Source organism: Pseudopipra pipra, chromosome 10 (genome assembly GCF_036250125.1).
Source record: "Pseudopipra pipra isolate bDixPip1 chromosome 10, bDixPip1.hap1, whole genome shotgun sequence".
In the NCBI taxonomy this organism is placed as follows: domain Eukaryota; kingdom Metazoa; phylum Chordata; class Aves; order Passeriformes; family Pipridae; genus Pseudopipra; species Pseudopipra pipra.
In genome coordinates, this window is record NC_087558.1 from 1129300 (window position 1) to 1156194 (window position 26895).

The window sequence follows — 26895 nt, forward strand, 5'->3', positions numbered from 1 at the left end:
CTGTGGTTTTCCTTACAAATGCATGAGTGGTGTGACAGTCTATGCAGGGCCCGTGGCAGCTTAAATCCAGCTGGATGCAACCCTTCTGGAGGACCCTGGATCCAATAAATGGGATGGTGTCCATGCATGGAAAGGGCACGAGGGAGGAGAGCAGGGCCGGGGCCGGTTGGATTTGCTGCTCCTGAAAGTCGTCCAAAAAAACGTGCCCTTTATGTAAACAAGCTGCTTTGGAGATATTTTGGGGATGAAGTCATAAAAATTTTATGGCATACCTATATTTTCTTGTTGGCATTGACTTTGCCATAAAAACCAACACAGAAAAACAGCTTCAGCTGTGCTGGCTGGGAAACTGCTGCAGCTGCTTTCAGAGAGTCAGAAAATCATCCCACAGTGGTTTGGGTTGGGAGGGACCTTAAACATCACCCAGTCCCACTGCCACGGGCAGGGACACCTTCCATTAGCCCAGGTTGCTCCAAGCCCTGTCCAACCTGGCCTTGGACACTTTCAAGGATGGGGCAGCCACGGCTGCTCTGGACACCCTGTGCCAGGGCCTCCCCACCCTCCCAGCCAAGAATTCCATCCCAATATCCCATCTAACCCTGCCCTCTGGCAGTGGGAAGCCATTCCCCTTGTCCTGTCCTGTCACTCCAGGCAGTTCAGCAGTATGGAAAATCTGTCAAAAATGTCTTTCCTCTCTCAAAAGGCAAAAGTCCCACACAATAATTAAAACACAAATTCCACTATTTTTCCCGGTGGTTTCCCTACCTCAGCCTGCTTATTATTATAATATTTCCTGCAAATAGTTTTTACCTAAATATTGGTGCAGGAATAAATTGCCTCTCCAAAGTGAAGGACTCCCCTTCCTGAGCTGGCCCTGCTGAGGATGCTCCTGGCTGCTGATGGGGTGGAACTGCTCAGGGCTGCACTGATCACCCAGTGTTAATCCAGGGCTGCCCAGATTCCTTCCCCTTGCTTAGTCTTGGGATTGTGTCAGAATTAGCTTCTCCTGCCTGTGGAGAAAATACCTGTTTTCCAGTTCCAGATATTCAGCCACTTCACCTTAGTGACTAATACTTTCCAGGGTGGGCCAAGGGATTGGGAAGGAAAAGCCATTGACAGGCTTTTACATTTTTTATTTTGCCTCTTTCAGTGGGAAGTGGCACCAAAATGAGAGAAAATGGCATTTATTATTTACAGCCCCATGGGGTGTGTGGGCTGTAACAGCACAGCCAGCACCCTGCACAGGGGTGTGACTGGGATGCTGATTTCCCACGGGGTGCAGTGGGATGGATGTGGTCAGTGGAACAGGGTCAGGGTGTGTCCAGGGGCTGTGCCCACCCCTCCATCCCCGTGTCCTCCCCAGCCATGGGGCTGAGTACCATCGCTGGGGGCTGTGGATTACCCCCCCAGGAGGGATGGAGAGCCCCACGTCCTCTTACTTCTGGCAACAACTCGATTCAATCAGGTTTTTTTACGGGGATAACACAATTCCCTCAGACATTTGAAATCCTGCACTTTGCAAGCCTCGCTGCAGAATGACAAATAATTTTTTGTTTCCTCCCTTTCATCCCGGGGTCCAACGATGCTGAAACATGCTGGGGGCAGCAGAGCCGTGGGCTGTGCTCTGCTCTGGGATGTGCTGCTGGAATGGGGCCCTCCAGGAGGAGTTGTTCCCCTGGGAACGCCGATGCCAGAGGTGCCCCCTCTCTGGCATCCCCACCCTGTGCCCCACCCCAGCTGTTCCAGCTGTGGGAAGACGGGGTGAGAGGATGGGTGGGGGTGGGCAGGAGCCTGGCCCATGGCACAGGCAGGCCCAGCACCCTGGCAAAGCCCTGTGCTTGGCCACAGCCCATCTCCTCTGCCTTATCTACATTTTAATGCGTCATCTGCAACTTTTCTGAGGATGCAGCCAAGAAAAACGCTGGGGAATTTCAGCTGAGCCGACCACCTACACAGCCGGTGGCCCTACGAGTACGGGAGGGGAGCTGGGAAGTGAGAAGGGAGCCAAGGAACGGGGGCTGGACGCCCTTCAGGCACCTGCTTGTCCCCTCGTGCCATCCGTGCCCATCCTGGCTGCCCCTGCTGTGCCCGAGCCAACTCCCACTGCCCAGGACTCACCTCCTGCCTTCCCTACTGCCTCTTCCCAGCCCATCAACACTGTCCTGTTTTGCCTCTGCAGTTTTTCCACTGGTAGCAGGATTTTTTCCTGTTTTGTGTCATTGACCTAATCCTTAACATCACTGCTCCGTGCTGCAGAAGCTGGATGGGAAGGAGGATGCTCAGAGGAGCACCTGGGATTGTGTCATGGACTGGAATTGTCCAAGGCCAGATTGGATGGGGCTCTGAGCAAGCTGGGCTAGTGGAAGGTGTCCCTGCCCAAGGAAGGGGGCTGGAACTAGACAGTCTCTAAAGTCCCTTTTTCACCCAAACCATTCTGTGGTTACAGGATTCTGTGGCCCACCTACTTCCACCCTCAGACAGCTCGGGAAAGCAGTGTTGCTCTGGGAGCACCTTCACTGCACTCCTGCAGAGACACACAATCCAAACCCAGCGCTGTTTTATTTCAGCAGCACGCAGAAATCACAAAGCAGTTTGCAAAGCAGCCAACACGAGCACAGGCACACAGTGCAGGTGTCAGATTGAATGTTAAAGCAAAGTTAAGGGTGCACGTGCTCAGCAAGGGAATAAATCTGTGTTTTCAGCTTGCTCGAGTATCTGCTGGGACACCCACGCTGGTCCTGCTTCTGCAGCTTCGTGTGTTCATCTCTGCTTCCCATCGCTGGAAAACAGAGTTCAGATTTCCTGAGATGTGATGCTTTGCCCAAATATCAGAACTTCAGCAGGGCCACGAGCATTTGAACAATGCTCCCAGGCACACGGTGGGATTCTGTGGGTTGTCCTGTGCAGGGCCAGGGCTTGGACTCGAGGAGTCTCGTGGGTCCCTTCCAGCTCAGGTTATTCTGTGGTTCTGTGGTTCTCTGTCTTTGCTGCAGCCTTATGGCATGAAGCTGTCCTGACTCCTGTCCTCACAAGGAGCCTTTGCTGGGATGTGGTGCCTTGGTCTGAGCATCTGAAGGTTGTTGGACATGGGGACACCCCGGTACTGTGAGGACACCCTGCCCCTGTGGGCACAGCCAGGCACTGAGGGTCCCTCTCAGCTGGGGTTGTCTCTGATGGATATTATGGAGCAATTAGGGTGGTCTTTCAGCTCGTATGAGGGTGAAACAATTTCCATTTAGAAACAAGGAATATTTCTGAGGGACAAACAGGAAGCTGGTGTGTGTTAGAGCAGGGAAAGCTGCTCAGTAGGGCTTTGGTTAAATCCACCATTTTTGTTTTCCAAATTGAAGGTTTTAACCCCAATCCTGCACTAAACCGTTTCCCCCCAGCAGTGACCAATCTCTGGCACTACCCAAGATGAGTGATGTGCCGTATCCAGCGCTTTCCTGGGATGTGCAGTGTCCCAGGGCACTCAGACCTCCCTCACTTCACCATCTCTGCCTGTGGAAAGGGGTTTGAACCACGGGAACCAGCCAAGAGCTGCGACTCTGCGTCGCTGCCACTGCCGCTAATCCGGGCGGTAATTTAGTGGGAACTGCTGTGAGTGCTGTGGAGTGTTTTGTTCCCAGAATGAGAGACACAAAGCATTATTTGTCTCTCTTCCCACCCACACCACTCAGAGACAACCTCCTGCCACCAGAGCCTGGCGGAGGGACAGCTCCTGATTGCCTGAGATCTGCAGGGCTTTGGGAGCTGTGGAAGCCAAACGAAATCCAGCCTGAAGAGCAGGAAACCACCCAAGTTAATTAAAGGAGAGAATTAACACCTCCATGGTGCCTCACCCTCGGCTCCCAGCAAGACTGAGCCCGATGAATCGTGACAAATGGCTTGTACATGAGATGTTAGGAAGAGCTGAGCATCTTCCAGTACGTCTCAGGGGGGTTATAAAAAAGAGGGAAAGCGACTTTTTACACGGGCAGGTAGTGATGGGACACAGGGGAACAGTTTTAAACTAAAAGAGGAGAGATTTAGATTAGATGTTAGAAAGAAATTCTTTACTCAGAGGGTGGTGAGGCCCTGGCACAGGTTGCCCAGAGCAGCTGTGGCTGCCCCATCCCTGGAAGTGTCCAAGGCCAGGTTGAACAGGGCTTGGAGCAACCTGGGCTAGTGGAAGATGTCCCTGCCCATGGCAGGGGTGGGACTGGATGGGCTTTAAGGTCCCTTCCAACCCAAACCATTCTGGGATTCCAAGATCTTCCCCTGCAGGTGCCAGGGATGGGGTTGAGATCAAGGCCAGTGTCACTGTCCCCTCTCCACAGGTGACAGGGAAGGACACTGGATGCGCTGCAGTGGGAGAGGGCAATGGGAAGGGTCTCTGCTCTCATGATGATTTTGGTGTCACTTGAAACAGGCTCTTTTTTTTTTCCCAGGGAATAAATTACATATTTTATTCATTTTCTGCACAGAGAGGAGCGGTTCTGGAGCCCTGATGGGGTTGTTTCTAAGCAACGTTGTTTTCCCACCACCAGCGTCAGGAACAGTGACTTTTTTACTTTTTTTTCCACATTTTTGTAGCGATAAAACAACTCTGCAGTTTATGTCCCGGAAAACCATGGCATGATTTCCCCAGTTTTGCTTAATCGGATGGGCGGGGGGGCTGCATCCCCACCCTGGGGTCCCCCGTCTGTGAGGGGGCTGTGCCATGTGAGGGGGCTGTGCCATGTGAGGGGTGCCCCAGCCTCTCCTTTCTGCAGCAGAGCTGGGGGATGCCCACAGAAACACTTGTGTGTGCTGCCTGCCCAGGGGCTGGCTTTGTGCCCTTCCCAAGCCCCTCTGCTCCATTCCAAGCCCCTCTCTCCCCTCCCACCTCCTTCCCCCCATTTACACTCCCAGCATGTTTTCCCCAGGCTGGAATACTCAGAAATGCTGGGATTTGCCTCCCCCTCTTGCCTTTCTCACCCCGATGCCGTTGGCGTGGCCGTGGGCACCAGGAGCTGGTGGTGCCCCACACAGGGGGTGAGCAATGATCCCCCAGACCCAAGACCCCCACCCACATCCCTCCCTGGCAGCCCCAGGGTTTGTGAACGGGGTCCTGGGGGTCACCTGCCACCGGGGCTGCTGAGGTGGCACCGACCCACACAGGGTCTGTCCCCTTGGCTTTGCATTTCTGGTGGAGGTTGGTTTCTGTGGGCACAGCCACGGGCACAGGGCAATGAAACCGGGGTTGGAACGAGCCAAAAGCAGCTCAATCTGATTTCTGTAGAGCTCTCCCCAGCCTGATGATTCTTCTGTGGGTGTGGAGTTGAAAATGTTTTAGTCATTGTATGTGTTATTGCAGAGATTTTATTTAAAACTTATGTTTTTCCCCCAGAAAAAAACCTCTCACTCCTTCTCTCTCTCATTTCTGATAGACAGATAAATGGATGGGTGGATAGATGAATAGATGGATAGGTTGGTGGAGGGAAAGATGGATAGATGGAATGACTGATAAATGGATGGATATACAGATGGATGGATAGATAGGCAGATAGATGGACAGACACACAGATGGGATAGTTATCCTGATCCCTTTGTACAGCTGGGAATACTGGAAGGGAAGGTTTGGGCTGATTTGGGGGGGGGTGTTAGCACAACTGAGCAAACCCAAACTCTTCCTGCTCTGAGCAATGAAGAGCAGCAGGGAAACTAATCCCCACCTGGATAAATGGGATGTATTTTCTTGTAATTGCTTTGTCTCTGAACAACAGGAGGAACCACTTGTAGGTTAATGAGGTGATTAAGCAGCACAGGTGTCTCAGGCCATAAATCTCTGCTGGGAGGGTGGGGGGTGTTGGTTGTGTCCCTGTGTGTGGGACCTGTGCTGCTCTTCCAGCTCCATGTGCTCCAAAGGTACCCAGTTGGTGCCGTGCATGATGAGCTGTGGAGGGGCTGGAAGGTTGATGGTGGAGGTAAGAAGAAGTGAATTACCTTCTTTTCTCCACTGCTTGTTGGAGGGGAAGGGGTTTGCTCTGTGCCAGGGCTGGGTGCTGGGGTAGGTGCTCTGTCCTGCTGGGGACTGTGGGAAGCTGGCTCTGTGTGACTTTGGGAGGGTGGATGTGGCTCTGGAGGGATGGGGACAGCCAGGGGTCACTGTGGGGTGCTCAGCCTGGGCTGGGGGCCAAGCCTGGGGCTGCTCCTGGGTCCCTGCAGCCCCTTGTTACAGCTCCCACTGCCATTGCCCGGCTCTTACTGATTCCCCTGCTCCAGAGTTAATTAAAATTGAGTAATTACACTTCCTGTCTGCCCTGTGCCTGGAGGTACCACAAGGGCTGCAGGGCTGTGCTGTACCTGTTGCCTCAGCAGTGGGTGTTCATACAAATGTCACCATGTTGGGTTTTTCCCCCCTCCCTGTCTCCTCCCAGAGCTGAGCCTTGTCCTCCCCATGGCCCCACTACTCTCCAGCTTTCCTCTCATTTCTCATGGCTCCCCAGGGTCCCTGTGCCTGTTCCCTTGGGAGCTCTCTGCCCCGGGCTCATCTTACATATATATCTGTGTGTATATATATATATATGAATTATATATTCCTTTTGCTCTTGTTCAGCCCTGACTGCACAGTCAGCGCTTCCCTTCTGAGGGAATAATTCAACTCCAAGTTCCCATAAAAGCCATGAAGGAGACATTGGGTGAGTGCAGAGGCAAAATGAGGATGGGGAATTTTCCACGTCTCCCGCAGCCCTCGCTGCTACCCCGTGTTCCAGGAGGGTTAGGTTGGGACTAGGCTGGGCAGTGCTGGTTTAAGGCAGGATTGTGTGCTGCTCACCTACGTGCAGCATCCACTTCTCGGGAGCAAAGGAGAGTGAAATCCAATCCCAGGGGATTTTATTCCTTGTAACGTGGCCACGTAGGAAGATTAGATTGTGTGCAATGTCAGTTTTAGTTACAAAAACAGGAGCCCGAGGTTTAAAATGGAGGTGAATATTTGGCAGTGGAAAGTGAGAAGAATTTGACTGTGCAGCAACCCTAAATCCATTTAACTCCTTCCCAGGAAGGGTATTTGAGGGGAATAAATCATCCCACTTCTCATCCACTTGGAAAGGTTTTCCTCAGTGTGGTGAGATGAGCCCTGAACAATCAAAGGATTGTAATTGGCTGCCCCCAATGTACCTGGTGAGTTAATTGGGGCAGCAGCATCGCAGGGAAGGGCTGTTTCAGCAGCAAGAAAGGGTTCAGTGTTATTTATACTGGCTTGAGCAGAGGGTATCTGGGCGAGGCTGGAAACAGCTCTTCCAGTGGACAGGCTTTCCTGGGGGAGCAGTGGAGTGGAATTGAGGGAATAAAAAGCTTTGGTTAAACAGTGCAGGAACTTCCTATTAGGAAGCTCCAGTGCAGTGTGTGTGGAAGGAGGAGCTGCTGAGTGGGGCCGTGTCTGTGTCCGGCCAGGAAGGGCCATCCCTGTGCCAGAGCAGTGTCACTCTGCCTTGGTCCTTGACTCTTTAATTAACACTGCAGACATAATCACATAATCTGATCTTCCTACGTGCCCACATCACAAGGAAAACTCCCCTGGGAATGGATTTCACCCTCTTTTTGCTTCTGAGAGTCCTGGCAAGCTGTACTTTTCCCCTATCTTTTTACCAGCAGGCTTTATCCCAGTGCCTCTCACTGCCCTCGTCACCCCTCTGTACTCCTGCAGGATGTCAGTCCTCTCTTCTCTCTTTGTGTCCTTTTGACTTCCTGATGCTGAACCAAAGGGCTTTTGAAGCCAAAAATTGTCACCTTGACCTTTCTTGTGCGTGTTGGACCGTGGTTCCTCAGACACAACCAGGCTCTTCTTACCCGTCACTCCTGAGCAGACACGCCTCTGAAGTGTTCCCCTTGCCCATAATCTGCTCACAGCAAAATGCTGCTTTCCCCCCCCAGCTTTGGGAAGCTGGAGGCTTTTGCAGTGTGTCCTGGAGCCCTGAGTGTGTCCACAGGGCTAGGTCCTGGCTGTGCCTCGTTGTCCTGCTGGCCCTGAAACACCAGTTTCATTTATCTGCTTGTTTCTGGATTCAGCATCGTAGCAGGTCCAGAGCCAAGTGTCTTCCCTGAGTACAACTTCTTCCATGTTTAAAGGACTGAGTGCTGTGGTGGAGTTTGGGCTGTGGTTTTCCTCTCCAGTTCTATACAAGCAGCCGAGGTGGAATGTGAGGAGCCAGGTCTGGTCCCCAGGCAGGGTTGAGCTGCTGATAAGGGGTGGTGAATCTGCTGGAAGTGAGGGAAGTGGGAATTGGTCACAGAGGTGAAGTGAATTGGAGCCCTTTGTGCCCTTGAGCTCCGGGGATGTGATACTGCTGCCCAGGTAGGGGTTTTTCTCTTTGCTGCAGGCTGGGAAGGGGCAGGAGCAGTTGAGCAAAGAGTTTCCAGGTCTCTGTGTAGCTGGAATAACCCCTTCACCCACGGAGCTGATACCTTCTCACTGCCTGCCAGGCAAAAATCTGAGCTCATCCCAGGGAAAATCCCTACAACAATGGGGACAGTGACTCCAAGCCTGAGGGTGACAGAGGAGGATGAGGAAGGAGCAGGCATGGATGTGGCAAGAGAAAACAAGGATGTGGTTTTCCTGGGCAGAGCTGCTGTGGGACAGAGGGGTTGGTGACCAGCCCTGTGGCCGTGCCACCCACGAGGGTCCTGCTGGGCAGGAAGGTGCCATTCATCCATTCCCGGGGGCTCCCGGCTCCAGTGGGTGCTGGGCTGACGCCTCTTCCCAGCCTTTTCCCTGCCAGGCTGCTGGCACGTGCTGCCTGGCTGTTCGCGTGGGGCTGCCTGGCATTTAGCTGCGGCTCCTGGAGGCTGCCGGCACGGGGATGCTGCCACGGCCGCCGGGATCTGGGAGAGACGGCGGCAGGGACCCGCGGCTCCCGGGAAACGCTGTGCCCTCCGCTTGGAAAAGCCTAGTCAAGGGAAATGTCACCCCTCCCCGAGCGCTGTTTTGGTGCCTGGGTGTATTTTTAACAACAGCCCTGACTCCAAGCTGTGTTTGCCGTGATTCAGAGGCTCGGCCCCGCTCGCCAACCCGGCGCAATCTGGCGGAGCCGCTGGTGCTGCGGGGACGGGGCTGTTGGCTCCGGCTCCTGCCGTGCGGGGAAAATGTCACCGTGGGCTTGTGCCAGGAAAGCAGGGCTGTGTCAGACCCGCCTGCAGGGCTGGGCTCTCGGGGGGGCTTTGTGTCCCCATGTCTTTCGCTGTCCCCTGCTCGGTCCTGGCCACCAGGACGGGACCATACGCGTGCTGTGCTCGCCTGCCCTGAGGCTGCTCCCTGGAGAAGGAAACTGGGAAGATTTAAAGTTAAGCTTAAAACACATCTTTCTTAAAGCTACAAACAGCAGGAAGAGTGTGGTGTCCCTTCTCCTCACAAAAAACCCCATGCCCTGTGGCTTCTATGCAATGAGGTGGCTACAAGTGCCCTGTGCTGGAGGTTTGGGTGCCCCGGGTGCTCCTGGGGAGGTTTGTACACTCCTCTGTGGGCACTGAGGGGAATGCCCCGTGCCCTGCCACAACATCCCGTCCTTCCTGTTCCTTTCCCCATTCCACCCCCTTGGGGGGCTCCTCCAGAGGCCAGGCATGGCTCTGCCATAGCTGTGGGGAGCACACTGGTGTGGTGCTGTTTGATTTTGGACTCTGGTTTAAAAGAACTCAGGGGTGAGGTGCTGAACACCTTCAGGTCTCACTTGTGGTGCAAGTTCGGGAGAAAAGGCTGTGGGCAGGGGGGATGTCAGGTACCACCACTGGTGGATGCTCAAGGCTGTCTGGGGTGGGGCTGCTCCCCCTTCAGCTCCAGGGACTGAGCTGGTTAATTGTCTCAGCCCTGGGAAGCAGTGCAAGAGAAGCACAAAAAGTATTTACTGGCCTGTTACTTGGAGACTGACCACTGATTTTACTTGGCAGTGTTACAGCTTTCAGATATGTGTGTCTCTGTATGTGTGTGATATATACAGATATATACACATGCACCTGGAAGCTGCAAAATAGGTGTAAATGTATAGATATATTTACTTGGTGGGTTTTTGTATTTTTGTGGGTCTTTGCTGGTTTTTCTTCTTTTGTTCAGGGAGGTAGAGGAGAACCAGGTCTTGAATTGACGCTCTACTAGCTCCTATGGCGGAGCAGGAATTTGTCTGGGAATCAGCCCAGTGCCTGGGAGCTTTTCAACAGCATGGGACCGTGCTGGGAGCTCAGACATCCCCAGTGGGACCAGTTCTCAGCTGGTTTGGTGGCTCCCTGTGTTGGTGAGGCCTCTCCACTTTCTCCCTCATCAGAGTCTCTGAGTGCCAGGGATGGGAGCAGACCTGGTGGTGCTCTCCAGGCTGGGCTGTGGGCTCAGGAATGCTCCTGCCCTGCACCCTCTGAGCTCTCTTTGCCAGAGGGATCTTGCACTAAGAAACTTGGCATTTTCAGCATTGGCTCTCAACAGAAACCTTCCAAATATCCAGGTCATGTGTGTGCTAAGCAAATGGCACAGCTTTGGAAATCCAAACACAATATTTCTCTCCAGATTTGTTGGTTTACCAGACTGTCCAAAGAGCTGGTTATTGCTCCCTGGAACAAAACTGAGTGTGTTGTACCCCTCAAATCCCAGGAGCGAGGAGGGACAAGCCCTGACGTGGCTTTGTGGCCCAGGGGACCTGTGGGGAAGGACAGGACAGGACTGGACAGTCACTGGTCTGGGCTGAGACCCTGGGACAGACCCCACTGCTGGGGGAGTGGGGACCCCTATAAATGCATGGAGACACCATAGGGACTCACACACCGTGTGTATATAAATGCACATATATATATGTATAAAGGGGTGTATATAGAGGATATGTGTTGGCATGTGGATAACAGGTATATGTGTGTTTATGTATCAAGTGGTTTCTGTGTATATAAAAAGGGGTGTGTGTATATATATAAAAAGGGGGTACATATACACAATGTGTACATGCATATATATTTGAGGATGTGCATATGTGTATGTATATATATAAAAACCTACATATAAAGGATATGTACATGCATATAGATAAAGTGTGTGTGTGTGTGTATATATAGGGGTACATATAAACAATATATATGCAAATGTATCTATATGTGTGTGTATATACATATATATTTATATTTATGTAGAGAGAGGGGCACATGGCTGAGTTGTGCCCTCACAGCCACGAGCCTCTGCAAAGCCAGACTTTGAAAGGCAAAGAACAGGTCGGGGAGAAATAGGATTTAAAAAACCCTCTTCCCTAAAATAATCCTGAACTGTTTGGGAATGAACAGCAGCCCTTGGCTCCACAGGGTGTTGTGCAGCGGGTGGGCTGTGTCCAGCAGAAATCCCAACACTAGGAATCTGGAATTCCTGCAGCACTGCAGCTCTGCCTGGAGCACCCAGGCAACTGCTGGGGTTTGGATTTGAGCATTCTGAGGGCTACACTCTGTGCTGGGGAGGATGGGCAGTGTTTGTGCTGTTCTGGGTTTGGGCTGCAGGGTCCAGCTGTGCTTGCACTCAAAAAAAAAAAATCAAAGAAAAGAAAAAAGATAAGGAAAAAAAAAAGGAAAGAAAATATAGAAGGGGGGAAAAGAAGAAAAAATAGGACAGAAATAGAATCAGGTCAGTGCCTGCCCCAGCCGTGCTGTGAGCCTGGGGGCTCGTGGGGCTGGAGATGCAGCTGCAGCTTCTCAAATAGCTACTCCAGGTCAAGTTCCTGTGTCTCCCACAATTTTAAATTCCCGTCATCAGAGTTAAATTTTGGGTGCAGCAGTGGCATAAGGGGTCCTGGAGTGGTGGGAGAGTGGGCACCTCAGTGCCGAGGGTGCTGGCTGGTGTTGGGCTGGCCCTCCTGCCCACCTGGGGATGCCTTTGGCTGTGCTCCAGGGGGAAACTGTGCCATGGGAATGAAAACCTGAAATGGCCACAGAATCCAGTGTGTAAAAAGAGAAAGAGCTGAAAGCACAGGGCACAACCTGTGCTAATGTGGGGTGTTTTGTCCTGACCCTGCCCATGGGTGAGCAGGCCTCTTTCTTCTGTTTTATTTTATTTTATTTGGCTTTAAATAATTCAGCAGGAGCAGCAAAAAGCACTGGGAATGTTTGTGGTGCTCTGCAGGGAAAGGTAGATGGATGGTCCCTAAATTATACCGTGACCTGGCAGAACACTTGCCCAGCCCTGGCTGCACTGCAGAGGTCGGAGTAGGAGGGTGGAATTAAAGGGGATTTTGTAATTAAAGGGGATTTTGTGCTGTGGTGACAGGACAGGGGTTTGATGTGTGGCACACTGCACTGTCTCAGGGCTGATTATCTTGTCTCCAGCCTGGCTCAGGGAGGAGGGGAGAAGGGTGATAATTTTATCTCCTGGCTGTGGAGGAGCAGCTGGTGTTGGGGATCCTGGTGCTGCCTCCACTGGAGTGGGAAACCATGGGACATTGGGTTTGTGGAGAATCCACCAGCTTGGGCAGGGTATTGGGAAGGAATAGTATTTTCTAATTATTTTCTTTTCATCTTAGGAACCTTGGGAAATCCGGGCTGAGAGTGTCGTGCCTTGGACTGGGTGAGTACCTTTGGCTTCCACAATGTTCTGCCCCCCCTCAGTGCTCAAGCTGCATGAGGGGTTGTGTCATCAAATCCTTCTGATGTGCCCTAAAGCCTGTGAGGAACAGCCCACAGAGGTCCCATCTGACATGTCTGAGTGTGCCCAGGAGCTCTGAGTGTCCCAGCTCTGGCCTCGGGGGCACCAATCTGCTTGGGCTGGGAGCACATTCCTATTTCATTTTATCCAGCCTTTGTACCTTGCTATTCCTGTTCCATACTGACTTGAAAAACTAAAGAACACCTCATCAATATTTTATCCTATCGATATTTGATCCAGAGGGGCCTGTCTGAGCACACCCATGTGCTGGCCCTGCAGGGCCCCCAGGGATGCTGAGCTCCCACAGCCCCTCGTCCGTGGCTGCTCCTGTGCCCTGGGCTGCATCCCTCCTGATGGCTTTACTCAGGCGAGTAATCCCTCTGATGGCAGCTGAACCACACATGGCACAGTGCTTGAAAGTGCAGGGATATAGATGTTTTTATAAAAACCAAATGCTGTGGAAAGGAGGAGGCTGTTTTCTCACTGTGAGCACCTTCCCACAGTGCAAGGCTGGACATCAGGAGCTTAAACACCCTGGGGATGTGCACAGCCCCCCCAGGGATGGATGGATGCTCTGCCAGAGCCCCTCCAGCCCTGTTTTAATAGGGGTCCTTGTTCCTGGGGGGTCAGAGAGGCTGGCACAGGTAGCTGGAGGCACCAGCATGGTTTAGGTTGCTTAAAGAATCACTGGAAAAGGTATTGGCAAAACCAGGTTTAATATGAATTTGTAAAAGCATGACAGAGTTTGATGGCACAGTTCTATCACTATATATTTTCTGTTACTATACAGAGCACACAAGGGAAAATCGGATTAAAATCAGTCTCCAATGATTTATGTGGATAGTGGGACAGAGGAGGGTGAGGATGCAAAGGAGCAGGGAGACCCTCCTGTTGAGTCACAGGGTTCAGAGAAGCCCTCTGGGCCAAACTTGGCCTTAGACTGGATCAGTGGCTTAGGTCTAAAGGACTTAGCAATGCTTAATCAACACAACAGTGGCAGTGCTTAATCAGTTGGCTAATTTAACATTTATAAAATGACTCAATAGGATTTGCTATAAGCACAACAGTAACTTAATTATGAGCCTAAGCTAATTACGAATCTAAGATGGCAACATTCGTCTACACTCACTCAGAGTATTTAAATCAATTTACATACACAGAGACACAAGAAGTCTGTTCTGAGGTATAAACCTGTGAAACATTCCCCTTGAGTTTGGGGAAACACTCTTGTCCTGTCTGTAGGCTCATGACCATCCTGTAGGATGCTTGGCTTTAGTCATCAGTACATTTCCACCCTGGATGCAATTTGGGTCGGTAGTTACTGGAATTTTCCTTGGAAAGTCCAATAACAGTAACATTATTTAACAATAACATCATTATTAGCTCTGAGCAACCTGGGATAGCAGAAGGATGAGCTTTAAGGTCCCTCCTATCCCAAACCACTCCATGATTATTCAGCTCAGGCTGTTGTTCAGACAGAAGAATAAGGTCTGGAGGCTGTTGGAAAAGAGGAGCTTGTTAGAGCACAGGGGTTCTGGGAGTGTAAGGGGTAAACCCAAGGGGATTTACCTGCCCAGGTGGCACTGATCAAGGCTGAGCATTCCTGAGATCCAGGGGTTGCTGCCTTGGGAGCCAGTGGGTGATGGCAGGCCCTGGGCTCTCTGCCTGTACCTGGCACCACTGAGGCTGTGGGATCCCCTTCCAGCTCCATCCCTGCCAGGGCTGGGAATGCTCACAGGGCAGGTGTCAGCTCATTTTTTCCAACATGCTCCGAGGTTTGATTTTAAAATAGAGTGGATTGTGAAAGTCACCCTGCACCACGAGTCATATAAATAAGGCCCGTTTTGCCAAGAGCCCTTCTGGTTAAAATAGACCCAGCCTTGGAAAGGACTTGTCTTATCTGTGCAGAGGTTTTATTTATCATCCACAGTTTCCCCAAGTGCTGATGTTGTGGTGGTGGAGAAAAGCTCCGGGAAGGAAGCAGCAGCAGGAAAAGAAAAACATTCTGTAGAGCTTTTCTTTAATTTCAAGCGGGTGGAACTGCAGCAGCAGCTAAATATACTGAGCCTTTGTGAGCACAGCTGTGCAGGGATGTGGGGGGCTGGGGGGGCTGCTGGGCATCTCAGCCTGTTCCAGCAGCACTGATCCCAACAGCCCCTGCCCTGTGAGCAGGAATAAAGGAAAGCAGAGCTGGAAAGCCTGAAATTCAGGAATTCTCTGGAATGTACACCACAGCACATCATAGAATGGTTTGGGTTGGAAGGACCTTAAAGCCCATTCAGTCCCACTCCTCTTCCACTATCCCAGGTTGCTCCAAGCCCCATCCAACCTGGCCTTGGACACTCCCAGGGATGGGGCAGCCACAGCTTCTGTGGGCAACCTGTGCCAGGGCCTCCCCACCCTCAGCCAAGAATTTCTCCCTATTTAATCTAAATCTCCTCTCTTTCACTTTCAAACCATCCCCCTTGTCCCACCTTTCCCACTGCAGATCCATCAGGTGTCTGTTCCCAGCGCTGCCTTATATGACTTTTCTAAATGCCTTCTCTGTTGCAATTCCCCAAAAGATAAATGTGTTTCCCTACGCTCTCTGCAGCATGAAAATCTAATTTAAGGTTCACTGAAGTTTCTGAGGGCTCAGCAGTCTTCCTCTAAAGCCTTGCAAAATCTCAGCAAGGTGGGAGTGCTCTTCATCCTGCAGGATGAAAAAGTGGAGAAAAACGGGAAGTGGGGCAGAAATCAAAGGCAGGAAGGGCTGAGGCAGCACAGGCCCTTTAATGATGCCCTGCCTTTCCCGCTCACGTGGCCGTGAGTGTGTTTGCTGGGGGCTGTGTGTGGTGCCACCAGTGTTGAGCAAGTGCAGGACAGGTGAGTTGGCAGCATGTTCCACAGGCAGAGACATTTGGGAGGGGTCCCTGAGCCCCTTGGGTGGTGGCTGGGCATTGCTCTGGGGAGCTGAGCCCCTTGGAGCACAGGCTGAGCATCGTTCCTGGGTTGCTGGACTGACCTGCCAGGCTGAGCTTCCCTGGCCCAGGCTCCTGCAGCTCTCTGGTGCTGAGTCCTGCTCCTGACTGGGCTGAGCTCTCACCTCCTCCTCTGAGCCCCTCAGCTCTAGGTGAAGCTTTACCTGAGGGAGCTTCACAACCCAGCCCTGGGCTGGCACAAAACTCTTGGCCTGATGCTGGATCCAAAACGTGATTGTGATGCAGGGGAAAAACAAGGTCATGTTTCTCATGTATTTAGTTCAGACTGAATCCTGCCTGTGGATTCCTGTTGATTTTGAGAGGATGTTGAGACAGCCTCCAACAAGCTTTGAGCCCTGGCTCAAAGGAAACAAGCAGCAGGACAAAACCAGCCATCCCAAATCACAAAAGCATCTACAAAAGCACAGAAAAAACCCTCCCCAAGCAAGCAATTCCTGCAGCCACTGTTGGGATACCCTGTGCTCAAAATTGGCTACGAAAATAGATGTTTTTCAGCCCAAAGTGGTCAGATGCTGCTGTTTCCACCTTGGGCTTTGCTCTGGGAAAGGGATTTTACACTCCCAGCCCAGGCTCCTGCTGTGCTCAGGGCTGGGCTCCAGCCCAGCCCCACGTGCCAGAGCTCCATGTGGCACTGTCCTCGCCAGGAGCAGGGCAGGGATAACACTGTGCTGGCAGCAGGGGAAGTGTGGAGTTCAGCCAGGAATTCCTGCAGAGGTGACACATCTGCTGGCAGTAACATTAGAGAGGGGTGGATTTTGCATTGGCACAAATCCCACAAAGAATCACACCTTGCTGGGCTCGGGGGTGTGATGGAAATGGAGCCAAATCTGGGTTTGATGCAGAAGTTCCTGTTGAAGGGGAGGATATCCAGTTGGGAAGCTGTTTTCCAAGGCAAGGTGATGGCAAAGGGTAGGAGAGAGAGGTCTGTCTGCCACTGCCATGCTGAGCCCCAGGGCAGGGGATGTCTTTATAAACCATGCATTGGGATAAGCTAGAGAGACAGCGACTGGAAAGGGGAAAGTAGCAATTAAACAAGGCATGTCTTTCTCCAGTATATTTTTCTTCCAAAATGAGTGTATTGGCTGAGGCTGTGAATCATCCTTGGCTGTTGTTTAAAATGCCAAATGTGCCTTGTGCTTATTTTTGCCTTTTTAAAAAATTTCATTTTAGAAGGGAGTTGAGCAGCCTCTGCCATGCCGTGCCTGTGCCAGGCTGTGCCTCTGCCACGCTGTGCCTCTGCCCCAGCTGCTCAGGGAGTGGGTGCCCCCCACCCCAACTGCCCAAGGGTGGCCATGGAGGGAGATTGCTGTGCTGCCTTCCCTGCCTCTGACTCCCTACCAGAGCTTCTCCCTTTCCCAACCACATCTGATGGTTTAGAGATCACCTTGCTGAGCCCAAACTCCCCTCCCTGCTGGTTTTTGTGATGATCATGGCAAAAAGAGACCCCAAGGATTCCCCACCCACGTGCTTCTGATGGTGCTCAGTGTCCCCAGCCCCTCCTGTCCCCTCAGCTAGGTCTGGGGGCACAGGGGAGGCACAGATGGATCTTGGGCAGGTAGATCCTGTATCATATATTTTTTACTTGCATTTAAAGAGATTTAAGGTGCTTGTTATTCTTACATGAGTCATTGCTAGCCCTGTGTGCCCAAACCCTTGAGCACATCACCCTCGTGTCCCTTGGTGGGGTGTGGTTTGTGTCAAAAGGCCACAGCCAGGGAAATTCCAGGCAGGATGTGCAGTCCACAGAGGTAAAAATATTTCTCTTTCTCACCTGTGCTAGGGATCTGTGTGCTGCTTATGCAAAAAAAAAGCCATCACTTTGGGATAAACAATCTCAACCCATTTTTTGATAGAAACATGTTTTAATGTATTCCTATAAAAATAACACCTCCAAAGCTTTAACATGGAAATCAGGCTTCATTTGGGTGGGGTTTTTTTATCTACATGAAGAAGCTTAATGATAAATTGAAACCTGCTTTCTTTTTTATCTTTGTGCAGGACCAGAGCATTTTACTCCCATAGTAAGAGAAAATACCTCTCCTGAGGTCTATAACCAGTAAGGTGTTGCAGGGGTAGCTCCTGCCCCATTATTGCCCTTATAGAGAGCAGCAGTAAGTGTAAAATTAGCTGGAAATATGTGTGCTCTTTGCTCATTTCTTTTATTTCCATATTTCTGATCTGTGAAAACTTGGCTCGGGTTTTTCTGCGGGAAAATCGGGAGTTTCGGTTTGAACTCACACTTTGTGTGTCTTTAAATAACTTTGTTTGCACTCAAAGAAACCTGATGTATTAAAAAATTCAGATTGACCTTTTTTTGAGGGAAAGAGAGCAAGATTCTCCTGACAGAGACGACGACTCCTGTTCTGTTCCAGGCAGGGCTGATCAAAGAGCTCCGGAGGGAGCAGCAGGGACCTGCCCCGCTTCTGCCTCTGCTCAGGGTTCACCCTCCCCATGAGGGTGTGGGAGCACTTATGGATCTGCTGCATCTCTGTGAGTGCCACCAGGCAGGGAGAACTGAAGTCTTGCCCCTTGGCAGCGTCAGAGCTCGACCCCTCACTGGCACTGCAGTCCCTGCCTCGCTCAGATCATGATTCACACACAGGTTTGGGTGGGAGGGACATTAAAGCCCATCCAGTTCCAACCCCCTGCCAAGGACAGGGACACTTTCTACTAGACCTGGCTGCTCCAAGCCCTGTCCAACTTAGAATCACAGAATATTCTCAGTAGGAAGGGATCCACAGGGATCACTGAAGTCCAATCTGGCCTGGAACATGTTTAGAGATGGGGAAAAAATCTCACTGGCTTTTCCAGCTTGGAGCCTGAACCCCTCTGCTTTCCTTATGGAGGGATGTTTTAAGTCAGAATTTTAAATTCTGGAGTGTTTTGTGTGAGCCACGTGGGCTCTGCCCTGTCCCTTCAGTGAGTGACATGTGATTGTGTGCCCAGCTGCAGTGGAGCTGTGGAGCAGGGTGAGGGGAAGCTGTGCTGCAGGTCACAGGGTGTTGTGAGGAGCTGGCACAGGCCATGGCACAGCCACTGCTGCTGCCCCGGGGGCTGGGTGAGGGCACACGGGCAGGGGTGCAGGGAGGGCTGAGCAGTGTCCTGGGTGTGACCTGGGGCTTCCCCAGCTCCTTTTTTCTACCAGTTCCTTAGGAAATATGTATTCCTTAAATATATATAAAATACATACAGGAGATAATGTTCCTATGGGAATTCCTTGAGGGGTTGGACTGGGTGACCTTTAAAGGTCCTTTCCAACACAAACTATTCCATGATCTGGTTAAATCCTATGGTTGTTTCCACCATAGATTATTTTTAATTTTTTTTGAGGCAATGATCCTGAAGAAATAATGCCCCAGGTTTTCCTAATAATAGACCAGAGCCTGCAACTGAGTCTAAACTGCAGCTCCTTTTGGAGCCAGCCTAAGGAAAGCTCTGCCCACTGGCTTTGCCTTGGCTTTGGACATTGGCTTTATGGAAAAGTTCCAGGGAAAAGTCACTTTGGGTTTTAAATACTTCACGTCAAAAGAAATATTTCTTTCTTAATCATTTTTCCTCATTTTGGCCTGTATGATGTGGAATGAAGCACATATTTAAGAAGATTTTCCTTCCCCAAATGATGTGTTGAGGCAGCATCATTAAGTTTTTTTTCCAATTTATCAAATTGAAGCTTTGGAAAACAAACTGTTTTGCAAAGAACTTCAGATTTCAAGGCCAGGTTGGAGCAACCTGGGACAGTGGAAGGTGTCCCTGCCCATGGCAGGGGATGGGACTGGATGAGCTTTAAGGTCCCTTCCAACCCAAGCCATTCTCTGGTGATTCTATGATTTGAATCAAACTGTATTTTGGCAGAATAACATCCCCTGGCACTGCCCTGAGCATCTCCATGTGCTTTCCCACCCTGGGAGAGGGGGCTCCATGTCAGCCCTTCAGGAGCTCTGGGCACACACCACCCTCTGAACCAGCCATTTTAAACCCATTTAACCCCAAGGAGCCTGAATTTTGGTCAAGTGAAATTTTGGGTGTTAAAAGCCTCTTGTAGTAACAGATTCTTTTGTGTTTTTTTCCAGGGACATGGGTCACTTTTGGGGGTCAGATCTCAGACGAGGTGAGTGCTGCTCAGTCTCAGTGCAAAGCAGGAGGTACAGAGCAGGGTGAGGTGTTTTTGGTGAAACCACAGCTACCAGAGCTGGAGGAGCTGCACAAAACTGCTGCTGCAAACCCCTAACGAATGTGACATTTCCAGAGACCAGCTCTAACAAACCCCATCTATCCATGTATCCCTTAGAGCCATCTCCTTTTCCATGCTGTCCCCACTGGCAGCGGCACCGATCCCAGAGTGGAAATTGGGCACTGCTTCTGTTGTGGATGAAATGGGCACCAGTTGTAAACACAGGCAGGGGCTGGGCTCATGAGGGTGGTTTGTTTTTACATAATGAGCTGAAACAAATGGGAGTGAGCTCGGGTTTCCTCCGTGCTCCTCCCTGGAGCAGATGGCTCTTGGTCTCCGTTGATCCCGGAGCGCTGGGCAGCACCTGGGCTTCCCTCCAGCCCAGGTACACTCCAGATGTGAGTGCCCACGGGAGAGCAGCCATCCAGCTGCCTTCCCCCAGGGCATGGGAGAACCACCAAAATAGCTCTGGAATGAGGAAAAGAGCCCAGGAGCCTGAACTCAAAGGGTTTTGCCTTTTAATTCACTTGATCTTTCCTGGTATTGCTGCTTCTCCTGGTGGATCACCAGGTTTATCTCTTGGCACTATGAGATGATTTGTTCCCATGATCACTTTGCTCCCTGTACTCCTGCCCTCCTTACCTTGAGTAAGGCCGTGCAAAGGGGTCATACGTGGAAAAATAGGGCAGAAACACAGCCCCATCCCTGAGGGATGCCCACCCTTGGGATACTGGCTCAGAGCTTCCAGCCCCTTGGAGGGCAGGATCCCCCAGGGAGCAGCGAGACCCCCATGGGGACCCCACAAAATGACTTGCAGGTGTTTCCATGCCCCATGGCATCTCTGGGGAGCTGCAGGACAGCCTGTCAGGCAGCCAAGAAAACATTAAATTCACCATTCTGTGTTAACTCCGTAGATTTGCAGAGTATCTTCTGTAAACCTATTAAGTTCTTGGCTGCTTTCCTGTTAGAAAGCTCCTGTGGGAAGAGACTAATTCCTGCCAGGGTGAGTCAAATGGAAATTGGTGCCAATCCACGTTGTGGTGCCTCTCTGGCCAGTGCAGGACCCCCTGGGTGCCCTGTCCAAGGGTCTCCCCTGGGCAGGGGATGCTCACACCCCTCCCAGCCCTGCTGGAGCCCCTTTGCTGCCCTCAAGGGCCTTTCCTGGTGCGGGAGGGGATTGCTGGCTCGGGATGTGACCCCTGTCCCCCCTCCCTCCCTCCCTGCCCCAGGTGGCCGAGCAGCTGATGACCATCGCCTACGAGAGCGGCGTCAACCTGTTCGACACGGCCGAGGTGTACGCGGCCGGCAAGTGAGTGCTGGGGTCCTGCTCCTGGGGGTGGCTTGGGAGGGACCTGAGGGACCTTCTGGTTCCGTGGGCAGAACACTGGCTCTGCTCTTCCCTGTGGCATAGCCCCTGGTGATGGTTTGGGTGCTGGTTTGGGCTCTGACAGTGATCAGAGAGCCCCTCTCTCCCTGGGAAACCTTTGTATTTGGAGCGCTCAGAAAGAAAATCAGATAAATTTCCCAAATCCTCTTGTACTCTGCACAGATTGGATTGTATCTCTCGTGCCCCTTGCTGTTGGCACAGGGAGAAAAATATCCTGAATAAATGAAAAGTCAGAGTGGATCTTAATGGTGATGAATGGCCGGGACCTGTGACAGCTCCCGGCGCGGATCCTGGCGGGAACAGCTCTGGCTGCAGCGGAGCTAATGCTCTTAGTGTCACTGTGGAGTGGGGGAAACATCCATCCCTAATAAATCTGCCTGGGGATGATTTATATGGCTCGTGTTCGGTGTGGAAGGTGGGCTGGGACATCGTGTCCCTGCTGTGGGGCCAGAGCGACTCTGCTTCCCAGACTGGGGTCCAGCAGATGTGGGGATCAGGGATGTGGGTCTGTCCCTGCAGGAATGGGTGGACAAGATGCTTTGGGTTGACAGAGGGGGTCTGTCCCTGGTGGGAGTCATGTCAGGAGGGGAGGGGAGAGCTGCAGGCTGGCATGGGGGGCACAGGTCGGGTGATGGGGGCGATGGTGTCCGTGGTGCTGAGCATCCTCCTGCCTCCCTCACGCCGGGCTCTCTCCTGCACAGGGCTGAGGTCATCCTGGGCAACATCCTGAAGAAGAAGGGCTGGAGGTACTGTATGGCATTCCCTGTCCCCCACAAACAAGTAGAACCCTTTGGCATAAGACAATCCTCCTGGACTGTTGGGTGGTGCCATCCCAGGAGCGGGTGCTGCTGTGTGACAGTCACTCAGGGAGCAGCCAGAGCTCTCCAGTGCCAAACAAAAGCACTCCCCTGGATGTTCTGGAAGTGCACAGTGGCTTCAGGAGGCTGTGACCCCCCCGTGGGACCGTCATGTCACCCAACACAGCCTGGGAGCGTGTCCAGCACCCGTGGGGTGGGTGATGTGCCCCTAAGGTGTGGATTAAGGATGCAAAGCTGTGAGGGGCCTTCATCTCGGGGAGCCTGGCAGGAGGTGATACCTAATTCAAACGATGCACATTAGCATATGTTGTGCAGTTTAAAGAGCATTTACATAATCTTTTAAGACCTCCAGTGTGTCATAGCCAGACTGACTGAAGGATGGTTCTAGCAGTGCTGCCTCCAAAATCAGCATCCCTGTGTTAGGGGGGTGAGTGATTGTTCAGTAAGAAATATTCTGCATGCTGTGGAAGAAAAAAAGTCCAATTAAGGGTGGAGAAATGGTTTTGTACGTGTCTGGTTATGCAGCAAGGTGGTTGGAGAATGATAAATCCTTGATTTAACATCATGTAGGAGTTTATAGATTTATTCAGATGGATCACTTGAGTTTTAATGACTCTGGGAAGACTGCATGATAATGAGAAGCACTGGGCATGGCTGGCAGGAGGGAATAGTGCTGTAGCCCTTGGTTAAAGGTCTGGAGATTGCTCATGCTGTAATTCAAAATGTTTGGAGGTTTTTTTGGTTGCTTCACTTTAATTAGCTTTGATTTCTGGACCCCTGTCCTAATGTCCAATCTCAGCTTCCCCTCATGCAGCTTCATTCCATTTCCTCATGCCCTAAATATTTATGAATATATATTTTGCCGAAATGCCTTCAGGGCGCTTCACTTTCCATCTTCTAAAAAAATTAAAGCTTGGATCCCCTCTGCTGCTTAAAGCACATGTCTGAGGAATAGCTCCCTACGCACAGTGGTGCCATTCCCTGATACGAATGGAAGCTCCTGTTTGCTCAGGGGATGCCAAAGTTCCCTCAATTCAGAGGTAATTCCCCCCAAGTCAGCACTGGAGTCAGTGTCTCCTCAGTGGTTCACTCCTGCTCTTTCCTGTTTGAGTGCTGCCAGCAGAAATCCTGTTCCTAGATTTCAGAAGTTGTTGATGGGCAGCATCCTGCTTGGTTATTTATATTATTTTTATTTAATAATAATTTTTTTTTCTGCTTTGTTTGCAGGAGGTCCAGTCTGGTCATAACAACAAAGCTGTACTGGGGTGGAAAGTAAGTGTCTTTAAGGTCCCTTCCAGCCCAAACCAGTCTGTTATTCTGATTTTGGGGCTGTTTAAATCAGAATGGGAGTCAGTGAGTGCTCCCCAGTTGTTGGCACCTCCGGTCTCTCACAGCCCTGTTCCTGTTTTTCCCTTGCAGAGCTGAAACGGAGAGAGGCCTTTCAAGGAAACACATCATTGAAGGTAGCTGTGGCCCAGGGTGGGGTCTGGCCGTGCCTGGGTGCCCTGGCTGGGTGGGTGCAGGGTGGGATGCAGCCAGCTGGAGCCGGGACAGCGGCTCTGCCGTGAGCCAGGTCTGTCTGATCCTGGTGCTCCCTGTGCCAACCCCACGTGGGCAGTTCCCAGACTTGGCTGTGAAGGGCCCAAATCACGCCAAAGGATTATTTTGGCCTTTTTCAAGAAGTGTGAGCAAATGAGTTGCACTCCCAGCCTCCCCTCCCAGCCCCCCTGCTCGGTGACCTTTGGGGTTTGCTGCAGGAAGCTGCTCCCCGGGCACCCCCAGCTCTTCCCAGCGGCAGCTCGTGGTGGCACGAGCAGGGAGGGATGAGGGTGAGGATGTGGGCATGATGTCAGCCTGCAGAAATAGCCTCTGGAGGGGTGCCAGGCCCTGGCTGGCACGGCTGAGGTTTGCTCTCAGTGCTGTTTCTCCTCAGGTGCTCAGTTTTGTTGTACATTCCCTCACCTGGCTCCCTTCATCCGTTCCCCCATCCCGCTGAGCGATGCCATGTGCTGCCTTAATCTGTATCCAGTTAGGCAGGGTATGTGGAAAATACGGGTTATATGACAAATGTTACATCTCCCACCCTCACCCAGGATGTCACTGCCCCTCATCCTGCCCTGGCTGGTGCTGTCCCAAGCAGGTCACGTGGGATGAGCATGGCCAAAAGCAGAGCAGCCCCTTCCTGGGGCACAGGTTTGGCTCCTTCCATCCTCCTCCTTCCTGATCCTGATCAGGAGCATCCCTGGAGCATGGTGAATTTTCCATACACCTGGGATTGCCCTGGAAAGTTTTCACCATGGGGTGTTTGCAGGATTCAGCTACATTAGGATGTGACTTTCAGACTAAGGTAATGCTGGAGAAAGCTTTTTGGCAGAATTTTGTTGAGTTTTTATTTGAATAACCCTCTGTGAGGTGGTGACACTGGACCCAGAGGTGCTCAGGGAAGGGGCAGCCATGTCACAGGTGCTGCAAACCCATCTGCTTTCATTTCTTGTGGAGCTGCTTCACGAAATGATGGAAAAACCCTGGCAGCAGTTGGAAAAACTTCACAGAACACAGAGCAAACGATGTTAAGGTCAATGTTAGCTATTTTATACACATATATGTCTGTGTATATATATATGTCTGTGTGCGTGAGAGAGAGGAGGATTTCTGACACTTATTTTCTATAAATCTTCCCAAGAACAAAATGTTTTTATGAATGTTCATGAAGAATGAGTCAAAATAGAGGAGGCTGAAAATGTTTGCTGAATTCTGAGATGGATAAAATGCCCATCTTCTTCTTCTCTCTCCCTCTCTCATACACACGTGTGTATATATCTATATATGTATATATCTGTAGGGTTTCAATGCCATCTCCCATCAGATCCTCCCAGAGAGGCTGTCAAAGCCTGGACAGTTAGGGACTGAGCTGCAAAGTGCCTTGACTTGCTCTGCCAAACTCCCTCTGCCCTTTGCTCAGTGTTGGTGGGCACAGCCCCCTCTGACAAGAGGTAAAACCCTCCCTGGTGCCTCACCTGCTCATCACGAGGCATCAACCTTCCCTCTGGGATTGCATCCCTGGAGTGTCCCCCTGCAGCCACCCATCTTCAGGTGGGGGTGGAGCAAGGACTTGCCCAGAAAGGCTCTGTGACAAAATCTAGATGAAATTAGCTCAGGACAGGAGCAGGACACAGAACCCAGTCCCTGGCAGCTGACATGGACACGCTCTGTGCCCAGGGGCTGTTCAACCCAGATCTGAGGGGAATTCAAAAATAAAGCAAATTCTCGTGGAAGGAGGAGGCCCTGCATGTGGCCAAGCTGATGTTTCCTTCTTCATATGACTGCAGTGACATGGGACAATGATATTCAGCGTCCCTCTCATATCCTGGATGGTTGTGTGTGTATATATATATATGTACATTTAAATACACCAAGCTTATTTTCACCCCATTTTGGCTCTGTTCTGTGCTGCCAGCTCTGCCTCCCTCTGACCTTACCTGTCTTGTCTCTGCTCTCCCATTCCCAGGGCTGAAGGCTTCTCTCCAGAGGCTGCAGCTGGAATATGTGGACGTGGTCTTTGCCAACCGGCCGGACAACAACACCCCCATGGAAGGTTGGTGCAGACTTGGCTTAAAGGTTCCCCCTGATCCTGGCTTAGGGGCTGAAACTGAGGAGGGTAGGAAATGAAAACCAATTTTTAATTAAATATTCAGTTGGGGCAGTTTAAATAGGAAATATCTCGTTTGTGGTGTCCTGGAGGATGTGTGCCTGGCCATGCAAGGTGTCCCTACCCATGGCAGGGGATTGGAACTAAATGGTCTTTAAGATCCCTTCCCAAACCATTCCATGACTCCATATTTACTGAAATGTGTTAATATGTTTTGGAAGGAAATGGAAGTTTCCTTTATGTCCCAGTAGTGGCTTTAACGTTTGTTTTATTTCTTTTTCCTGAATCCTTCAGATGAAGTGGGTTTGTGTTTGGATTTAAGGCAGGACACAGCAGGGTCTCCCAGCACAGCCAGCAGTGATGCTCTGCCCAGGGCTGGGCTGGTGGGGAATGTCCCTTGTTAAATCCAGGCTGGTAAATCAGGGGATGAACTGAGGGACTTGCAGGATCTGTGACTTTGAGCTTCAGTTACATTTCAGAGTCACTGATAACCAAATCTGTGTGTCTGGAACGTGAGCATAGCCCAGCTAGCCAGGAGCCCCCAGCAGTGTGTTTTGGGGTCAGTGCCCTATTTAATGGGCACAATTCCCATTCCTTCTCTCCTCCCTCAGGAGTGAATGCAGCCACTCCCTGTGGCAGAGCAGCCTCCCAGCCTAACACACAGAGCAGGAGGAAAGACTTGCAAGCTGCAGGAGCTACCGTGGAGGGCACTTGGAAATCAAACAAAACTGGAGCTTGATAGGCCCCCTGCAAGCTCCTGGCTCGATGTAGGAGTAGTGACACCCATTTCCTAGGGAAGGTGGGTGCCAGTCAGAGCCAGCAGCTGAGGCTCAGGGACCGGCCTGAGGAGCAGTGTGGATTCCTCGGGCCTGGGAGCTGAGGAGCAGTGTGGGTTCCTCAGGCCTGGGAGCTGAGGAGCAGTGTGGATTCCTCGGGCCTGGGAGCTGAGGAGCAGTGTGGATTCCTCAGGCCTGGGAGCTGAGGAGCAGTGTGGATTCCTCAGCTGCTGCTGAGGCCGAGGACATGGCACGTTGTGTCCGGGAGGGAGGAGTGACCTCTGTGCTCAGTCAGTGTCACAGGCAGTGGGATGTGTTCCCAGCTGATCCCGGCGTTGGCAGTGCTGGGGATGCTGCGGATCCCGCCGGCAGTGTGGCCTTGGCAGCCAGACACGGGCTGTGGAGCCTGGTGAGACCGGGGCAGGGTGAAAAAAGGGACATTTTTATTATGAATGGCACGGTGGAGACTCTTCCCATGTTCTTCCTGCTTTTTTTGT

The 26895-nt window shown here is 51.6% G+C and overlaps 1 protein-coding gene across 3 annotated transcripts in view; it reads left to right on the plus strand.

Annotated features, from left to right (window-relative positions):
• The window catches only part of KCNAB1 (potassium voltage-gated channel subfamily A regulatory beta subunit 1), a 62064-nt gene that overhangs the window by 27099 nt on the left and 8070 nt on the right, over positions 1-26895 (plus strand). For all 3 annotated transcript variants that reach the window (XM_064665702.1, XM_064665703.1, XM_064665705.1), the window contains exons 2-8: positions 12495-12538; positions 19668-19705; positions 20998-21077; positions 21857-21901; positions 23201-23245; positions 23393-23436; positions 25482-25568. In XM_064665702.1, the coding sequence (XP_064521772.1) occupies positions 12495-12538; positions 19668-19705; positions 20998-21077; positions 21857-21901; positions 23201-23245; positions 23393-23436; positions 25482-25568 (383 nt within the window). The remainder of the gene's footprint in view (positions 1-12494; positions 12539-19667; positions 19706-20997; positions 21078-21856; positions 21902-23200; positions 23246-23392; positions 23437-25481; positions 25569-26895) is intronic.